We start from the raw sequence: 9,587 nt of genomic DNA on the forward strand, positions 1-9,587 counted from the left end.
TATATCTCTCAGGTCACCTGTTCACGATTAGAATTGTTTCTTGGTTTATTAAAGACAGTTGTAGATTGCACTTTTCCATAAAAATGCTCAAGGTGACCCAAATCCCAATTCCATCTCCTGAGCTTTTTGCTTAAATCCCTCCTCTGCTGTATGCATTTCCATTTCTTATGGTGACCTTTGTGCAGGAGCTGATTGTGGATGCAGAAGACACCTGGATCCGCCTAGAAGGGCTTTCTGAAACCACAGAGTACACAGTACGCTTGCAAGCTGCCCAAGATGCTGTTAGAAGTGGGTTCACCTCCACTGTCTTCACTACTGGTAAGGGGAATACAGCAGTCCTGTTGGCTCTTGAATGATCTTCCCTGGTTGTCTTTGGGTACACTTACTTTTTGCTGAGGCTTCATCAGGAAATGAGCTTTTTATATATTGGAGGGACAATGGAATCACCGATGCCAGAGCTGAGTCAGCTTAATGAGTCCAGAGTAACACACACTTAATCTTCACAGATGAAATGCATTATTCTCTCTGTATTGAGTTTTCATCCCACCCACCCTTCTGGGTGACATGCATGTTTCTTCCCTCCATTTTATCCTTCTAACAACCCTGTGAGCTAGGTTAGACAGAAAGACAGATGGACAGAGGCTGTCCCAAAAGCACCTGTTAAGCTTCCATAGCGGAGAGGGGGACTAGAACCCCATGTGTCCCTTTTCCTAGCCCTACACTTATAACCACTACATCACACTGTCTCTCTATATGCTTCCCCCTCTTTTATCCCAAAATAGACATGGAGTATAAAGTTAAGGTTCAACCCAGAACTTTCCCAGTGCATCATATAATTTGGCTCCCAGGTTTGCCACAAAAGAAGGGAACTTGGCAGGTTGGCAGGAAGAGAGATGGAGTATTTTGCAGATAGAGTGTTTTGCAAACATAACATGTTCATTCTCAAATATGTCTTGGTAACACCGATAAATAGAAACTTGAGAAACGAAAGCAGTTATTATCATTAATCATTTATATTTTTGCTAGATTCTAAATCTTACATGGAGTTGCCAAGGACAGCAGGGCATAATTTTAGGAAGAAGGAACAGTGGTCCCATGGCAAGTTCCCTGCCCCTCTTCCATCCATAACAACTAGCTTCGCTTACTTCATGCCTCCCTTATCAGCAGCAGCTAGTGATGCGGCAGGAGGGCAAAAAACACATCATATCAGGGATAACTCAAGGTAGACTTAGGAGAGGGCAATTTGGCATAGGAATGGCATTTTGGGTGGAAACTGCCTCTTTGCTGTGTTTAACACACTCTTGCAGGCATCACAGAAAATGAACTGTTCTATCCACACATTTGGGTGCCTAACATCTGTTTCTTCTTAATACAACAGTCCTCTTTTTTTTTCTTTTTTTGGAAATCAGCATCAGCCTGCACCACCAAATGTTTCCTTTGTGTCGCTGTTTTAGATTAGTTTATGCAGCAAAATTGTTGAAAATGTCAAGTTGCCGGTGCATTTAGAAAGCCCAGGATCTCTCTTGTAGAGAATGAACTTCTGCAAACACATGAAGAACGTGGGCAGCGCCAGAGGACACCCATTGTGGAATCACTTACTTAGAAAGAAATGCTTAAGGGTTGTTGAATCCAATTACGTTTGTTCCTTGGTCATTCAAAAGCCAGGACAAAAAAAAAAGAGAGGCAGAAAGGAGCTGTCCACCCTTTCAGTACTGAAATCACTCCTTTGGTGTTCTATATCGAATAGGCTAAAAGGGCCGCCTTTGAACCTGCTGCTGATATATTCTTCATTGAAGCGCATGAAAAGGCTTTTGAAATGCCTGTCAGTTAACAACCGCAGCTATCAATAGCCACAGACCCCACTTGCCTCGTAGGACTATAGATCCAGGGTCTGCTGCATTATTCCCCCCCCCCTTCCACTTCTGTCAGTGTAAAGGATTACGGTGAGAATGCTGCAAGGGAAGAAAACCGGTGCAGCGTTTTTCAGACCAATCTTACTGGCAGATGAAAAGCCTATCAAATTCCTGGTGTCCTTCCATGCAGCAGGTTTTATATTTTCCTTATTCCATTGATAACTTTTGAATTACTGTAGAGATGACCACCTTTTGTGCTCTCAAGAGCCATTCTGTTCCCCCAGACATTGCACTTTGGCTGCAGAGATCAAGCCTGTCATGGGTGGTGAGGCTTTATAATGAAGTCAGAAGAGCACTATGACCACAGAGGGCTGGTGTAAAGAAAAAGCAGGATACTGGGCTATGAATCAGGAAATCTTACCCATTTGGTATAGTACTTAGGAGCACGCTCTAATCTGAGAGAACTGGGTTTGATTCCCCACTCCTCCACATGCAGCTGCTGGTGTGACCTTGGGTCAGTCATAAGTTCTCTCCGAGCTGTTCTCTCAAGGGCAGTCCTTGAATATTATTATTATTATTATTATTATTAATAATAATAATAATAATATAATAATATTTCAATTTATTAATCGCTCAATCCTGCAGAGCTGCTGGCTCTGAGCGATTTACAGTTACTCAAATACACACGGGACTAACAATGATTCAAAGGGGTAAGGGAGGACAACATATAAATCTTTAAATCACACACGTTCGCAGCCGACGGGGAGTTTGTTCAGCAGTAAGGTCAGACATGTTCTCTTTCTAGGCTTTTCGATCTTACGTGCTGGACCTTCCGTTCGCCAGCTAACACCTCCCCCACCGGGAGGTTTAGTGTGCCCACCCTCTCTAAGGAGTGGTACCCATTTTATCTACTCGCCAAAGCTTTCGAACCGCTGGGTGGACAGCGAAAGAGCCCTCTCCGCCCCACCTACCTCGCAGGGTGTCTGTTGTGGGGAGGGTAAGGAAAAGGGATTGTAAACCACTCTGAGACTCCTTCAGGTAGTGAAGGGTGGGGTATAAATCCAACCTCTTCTTTTTCTTCTACCCTTCAGATATCTTCTTGGCCATGAATCCACCCAGAGGCTGCTAAGCCAGAATCTCTCAGCTTCACCCTGAAACAGAGAGATAATAAATGCTCATCTCCCTTACAAGGTTGTTTCAAGGAATACAAGAAAATGTGGATTTAGTGTTCTACAGAACACTGCTTCAGTTCTAAATATTATTCTGAGTTTAGGTATACCCAGATGATTACCTACAAAACCCACAGAGATGTACTGCAGTTCTTCTCATGTCCCATAGTGCTTTCCCCCCATTTAGCCCTCTTTTACCACTGGGCAAAAGCTGCCTCCAGCCTCTTTGCCTGCAGCTCTCTGCCCCCCGGCTCTCCTGCCGCACGTTGTCACTGGTAGGTCTGCCCACTTTAGCTGATAGATGAATCAACTCAAGCTAATTTAGTGGCCAGGTAGCAATTTCCTTTGGAGAGGGTACATTTTAATCAGTGGGGCAAAGAAAAAAATGGTGTGATTAATCATTTGGGTCATTTTTGGTTCCCGGGGAATATTCCCTAGGGGTTTGTAGCAGCAGCAAAATTTGGATTCAGATTTTGGGGGCCCTTGGATTTGGAGTTTTTAAAATTAGGAATTTCCAAACACCTGGAATCCATTGAAGTCAATGAGATGTGGCCATTTCACACTAAAAGACAGAAATCAGCTTTTTTTTCTTTAAAAAAATGACTTTAAAAAATGGTTTCCATCAGCCCCCTTACCTCTTCTCAGTGCCTGTGCCAGCTCCAAAGAGTTGAGCAGAGGTAGCAAATGCAGAGCAACAACTGCAACTGCCAAGCAGCAGTGTTCAGGCATTGGGCGGTGACTGCATCCAGGATCCTGAATGATGCAGGCGTCACCAGAACAGTGCTGGGCTTAGCAGAGGGAAACAAAGGATGGCTGGTGATGGGGCAGGGCAAATGCACTGGCAGGCAGACTGGAATAGTGAACAGCTAATGCAGACTGGATAGCCTGGCTTAACCTGAACTTACTAGAGCTTGGGAAGCTAAGCAGGGTTGGCCATTGTTAGGATTTGGATAGGAGATCACCAAGGGAGATAGGGGTTGGTACGTGGAAGAAGGCAATGGCAAACCACCTCTGCTCCTCTCTTTCCTGGACTGCCCTAGGATTGGGTTCACCATGAGTTGATTGCGAGTCAATGGCATGTTTTTCTTCAGTGCTGGAAGGGCCGGCAACTCTACTCGACAGCACAGCACTGAGCACAGCACAGTGTTTGCCCAATCCTGGAGCAGTTGACCATTAGGAGCCCCCATAAGATCATTAGAAAATAGGCAGGAATGTACAAATTCATGCATAAAAGTCACAAGAGACCATCAGTCTTTCTGTTCCAAGGTAATTACTGATGGGGGCTATCACCAACATAACACAGCATCAGCTTTCATGAGTCAGAACTCACTTCAGATGCTTGAAGCTAGAACCTCAAGGCAGAACCTCTTCTTCAGATATTCTCCTTGAAGACTTTGGGAATATCATGAAGACTTTTTCAACATTGCTGTATAATGGCTTATAATCGATCTCTCACACACATACACACATCTGTAGTTGCCTCTGTGTTCTAATTTGTACAGTGCCTAGAATAAAGGGATTCCAGAAGGAACACACCAGGATCCCACAGCTGATAAGCCAATGTAAGAAGGCAAAACATTATCAAAAGATAATGACCTGGATAGCCCAGGCTAGCCCAATCTCGTCAGATCTCGGAAGCTAAGCAGGGTCAGCCCTGGCTAGTATTTGGATGAGCGACCTCCAAGGGATACCAGGGTCATGACACAGAGTCAGGCAATGGCCAACCACCTTTGAAATGTATCTTGCCTTAAAAACAAGTCTAGCTCACCACCTAGTGGTGCATAATGCTGAAAGAACTAGAACTGTTGGCTGCCAGACAATTTTAGGATCTCCTGGCTATACTATACACACTGACGTATGATAATTATTTATCATCATCATCATTATGATCAAAAGAGTTGTCTGACAGTGCTCCTGTTCTCTATTTCCCAGGCTGTGGGCCCTCCCTGGAAGGACCACGTCAGCAATGCCCTAGCCAGCCCTCTTGCATTCTGCAAGAGCCTCCCCACTTCTGCTGTCCTAAAAAAAAGCTACGAAATCAGAACACCCATCTCATTTCATTCTAGTAATGCTCTCCAGGAGAACAATAGGGTGTGATTAATAAAAGGGGGGGGGAGAAATCCCCAGCTGCACATCGGCAGTGTTGTGTCTGCTCACGTTGGCTGGGGAACATAACAAGAGGCTTTCGTTCCTTCCATCATGTTAATGACTGCCTGTCCTTTGTTGTTCTCATGTACAAAATGTTCTAGGGGAATTGCAGTACAAGTGACACAAAAGAAACATCGTTATGAATGTTGCCCCACTCTTCCAAGGTCTGTTTGAAGTTTTGAAAAGTATGAATATAAATTGAAACAAGTAGTCCCTGTGGAGCACAGGGTGGGCGGTGGGAGCTGTTTGTATATCATGAAACTGAAGTAAGCCCCTTGCCGGAACAAATCTCAAAGACACAGAAGTGGCAAAGAGGCGATCCTGTGAATAATGCTTATTCCAGAGAGGCAGCCATGTTAGTCTGTTGTTGTAAAAGAAATAAAGAACACTGTGATACCTTGAGAATGGGGAAATCAGCCAACCATCCATCAAATGAAGTGTGATGGTCCTTAAAGCGCAAGAGGATTCTGTTGTTTTAATGAACAAATTTATGTACACTTTGGGTTAAGAAAAATCAGAATCCCATGCCAAGAAGAACAGTTTACTGTGACCTAGCTGAGGTATGAAAACTAAGCCCACTTGAATATATTTGGTTATTTTATATATATTGTAAAGAGCAAAATGATTTGCAAGCCAATGAAATCCTGCCAGGTAGTCACTAAAATCATGCACATTCGCCTGCTGATTTCTGAGATGTCACCAGGCATAACCCATATACTATAAAGGGTATTTTCACAGCGTTCAGGGCTAGAAATGTTCTTTTTACTTTAAAAAAAATGAAAACTGGAATTCTGAAGCTGTTGGATTCTGCACCCAGTACCAGTTTTTGCAGTTATGTGGAATGGACACAGCCCATTTATGGAACTCATGAAAACATATCATTTGCCAAAGGGAGAAGGGAACAGAGAGACACTGTCTATGTTACCTGATGCAATAACAAAAAACTAACATTTCTAGCTAGTTTTCATACTGCAAGTCGAGAAGCATAAGAAGAACCAGGAATAATTATGATGGGATTTCTGGTGATATGGAGGTTGCTGTATGGGGGGGAAGTGGTGGACTGTACCAGATTGGAAGAGCTCTTACCGTATATGTACGGATTTGTAGCAGGTGATCAAGCTCTGTTCCTTATCCAGCTGCTTGCCAATGGATCCAAACCCTTTCTGCTATTCTGTCCCACACAACTGCTGCCCACCAGTAGACCATCTTTTGGCCATCTAGTCCATATTTGAAAAATCAGTCAGATGGAAGCAGCAAAATAAATAAATAAATGGGTTTCATGGGCACAGCTCTTAAGGGCTTTTCCTAGCTCTGGGCTCCAGCCTCTCTTGTTAATGCTGGCCTGCCATCATGCTGCGACTGAGAAGAGGAATGTGAGAAGGAACAGTCTCCAAGCAGTCCTAAGTCTTTTCCAGAGTACCACAGTAGGGGGAGAAAACCCCTTAACAGCTTGTTTTTCTTGGCTTTTTAATATTGATAATTTACATTGTTTTTATGAGTTTGCTGCATTGTTTTTGCTTTGTGAGCTGCCTCAAGCAGGTCTCTGGAGAGGCGGCAGACACATTCTCTAAATAAATAAGTCTGACTGGTATAGAGATCTCAGCTCAGTGGAAGAGCATTTGCTTTGCATCCACAGTCCCCAGCACCTCCAATTAAAAGGATCTCGAGGGGCACGGGGGGGGGAGGACTGTGTGTCCCTGTGACCTGCCCGATAACAATGGACTGATGCTTTATACACTCACATGCACAAGAAAGAGGTTCCATCACCCAGCAGCAGAGACTGGTCAGAAGGTTCCCGGATCACTCATTGCCATCTCTTTCCTTAGAGCTGAGAGAGCCACTAGTAAAATAAAACTACATTTGATGCTAGAGAACTCCATACATGCTATTTTGACCCTAAAAACAGGCTTCAGGGGAACAATGCACATGGGATTTGGGGAAGGTGGAGTGTGGGGGTGGTGGTATTAGGGCCACATAACACTTCTCATGTTTCAACCCACAGAATTCCAGCATCATGTATAGTTTACTGTAAGGCAGGCAACTATGGTCAGATGATAGCAGTCCTCTAACCCTCCAACAGAGATGTTTCAGAGCAAACAAGTGACAAGTGTTTACAGACATCTTTGTCCTGTTACTGTGCCAGAATCAAAGCGGATGGGAAAAGAAATCCGTGTTTGCTGCCAGTCAAACAATCCTGGACAAGATAGACCAGCGGTCTTGCTTGATTTAAGGCATGTTCAAGTTTCTCCATAGCCGTGTACCTTTTCCTCAGGTGGCGCCAAACACTAGAAGCACACTTCAGATCCATTTACCAGGACTAGACCAATCATTCAAATGTTTCGTTGGTGAATGTGCAGGATATCTCTTTCCTCTCACGTTCTTGGCTTTACTGCATACGAATGTATCTGCCAATACGATAAGTAAACAGGGTGTTTGTTACTGCCCTCATTTTGCAGGAGGCCGTGTGTTTATGAATCCTCAGGACTGTGCCCAGCATTTGATGAACGGCGACACGCTGAGCGGCGTGTACACCATCTTTCTCAACGGAGATCTCAGCCAGAGAGTGCAAGTGTATTGCGATATGACGACGGACGGGGGTGGATGGATTGTAAGTACACACAGAGAGCCACCTGCTTTTTGGGTCCCTTTTTTTTCTGTCAGAAACCCACCGCCTAGAAGGCTTTTGTGGAGTTACTCCATTCATTCATTAAGATTTCTAAAAGGCACTCCGGGACCTCACAGTCCAAACCGTCAGAGTGAAGATTGTAAAAGATGGAGTAGCATTTACACTGCAACTGCCCAGCAGCTCCGCACAGCAGCCAAAAACAATTGTTCTCCCCACAGCTTCCTGACAGTCAATAACACACGCTCCCGACTGTTTCCATTTACCAGAGACAGTATCAGCATTCTGATGCCTGGCCCTGATAAATAAATTGCCTTATTTCCCCCTCTATTTTAGAAGATACCTTATTTTAAAAGTTCTTGAATTGAGTGGCTAGAGTTGAAATTCTTTGTGGTTCAGCTCTCTCTCCTGAGTCTTTCTGATTTAAGTCTCTGAATGTAATTGAACGTGTGGAACTGTATGCATCTACTCCTCAAAATGAGGCCCCTGATGCCAGCAATATTGCTTTTGGAGGTTGTGAGGGGTTGCCGATGTGCCTTTCATGGGCCCATGGTTGGGTACAGGCCGGGATGTCCAGGGGTCACTGCATTTTGTACTAGCTGAGGTTTGTACACTAGCTACATCCTGTCTGGGAAAAGACTGACTTCGCCACTATCACTCATGCCTTGGTAATGTCCAGATTAGCATACTGCAGTGCATTCTGTGTGGGGCTGAAGAGTGATTGGAAACTGCAAGTATCAAAATATGAACTTGAGCTCATTATACGGAATGTAGAAAACTGGTGGTGTTGCCAATTTGTTTCTAGGCCCAGGTCAAAATGCTGGTTTTGATCTTCATTTTAAAAAAAGAAAAATTGCTAAATAATCTGGAACCAAGTCAGTTTAAGGATTGTTTCTTCCTGCGTGAACCTACCCAAGTGCTCAGACAAACAACAGAGCTGTATGTGTGTCTCCACCCACCACCAGTCTTCTCAGGTATGGAAGGTGGTCGTTCATGACGGGGCCTTTTCAGCTATGGCCCCTTGGGTTGTGGAATGCCACGCAGACAAGAGGCTCACTTCACTTTGCTTCCTACTTGACTTTCAAGGCCAGTGAAACCTGTTTGGTCCCAAGGGCTTTCAAGTTAAGTGGAAGCTGCTGCCAGGGAATTATTGATTTACCCACTACCCTTGTTTTGGATGTTATGGTTTTCAGATTGTTATATAGATTGTTTTATCAGTGTAGTGTAGTGATCAGGGATCTGGGGGGACACAGTTCAAAGTCCCCTTCTATCAGGAAGCTTGCTGAGTTATTTTGGGCCTGTCACACTGCCTTAACCTCACCAGCACTGCAGGGCTGTTGTAAGTTTGAGCTCCTTGGAGGGAGGGTGGGATAAATATGCACCAGACAGATTGATCAAACTTTTTAAGGCTGCCATGAAGACCTTCGGGCACAAAGGCAGGATACAACTGATTCAGGATGGCCAGAAACAACCCTTTCCCTGTTTGCTGCTGCTTTGCTTCAAAATTCTCTCTCTGAAGGATTTGGTGTTTCGTTGTTGTTTTACTGTCAAGTCACAGCCGATTTATTTCGACCCCATAGGGTTTTCAAGGCAAGAGACATTCAGAGGTTGTTTGCCACTGCCTGCCTCCGCATCATACCCCTGGTATTCCTTGGAGGTCTCCCATCCAAATACTAGCCAGGGCCGACCCTGCTTAGCTTCCAAGATCTGAAGAGATCAGGTTAGCCTCTGCAGAGTACTGAGTGACATCCTGGTGGAGCAACAGCAGGGAAGAGAAGGGTTAGGCAAACACAA

General features: G+C 44.5%; 1 protein-coding gene across 1 annotated transcript in view; it reads left to right on the forward strand.

The window, feature by feature from the left end:
- TNR (tenascin R) overlaps positions 1 to 9,587 on the forward strand; it is a 138,593-nt gene that overhangs the window by 112,056 nt on the left and 16,950 nt on the right. Inside the window, exons 16-17 of the mRNA XM_015417743.1 lie at positions 186 to 318; positions 7,627 to 7,778. Of these exons, the coding sequence (XP_015273229.1) occupies positions 186 to 318; positions 7,627 to 7,778 (285 nt within the window). The remainder of the gene's footprint in view (positions 1 to 185; positions 319 to 7,626; positions 7,779 to 9,587) is intronic.

This window comes from Gekko japonicus, unplaced genomic scaffold (assembly GCF_001447785.1).
Source record: "Gekko japonicus isolate JY-2015 unplaced genomic scaffold, Gekko_japonicus_V1.1 scaffold158, whole genome shotgun sequence".
Taxonomy (NCBI): Eukaryota; Metazoa; Chordata; class Lepidosauria; order Squamata; family Gekkonidae; genus Gekko; species Gekko japonicus.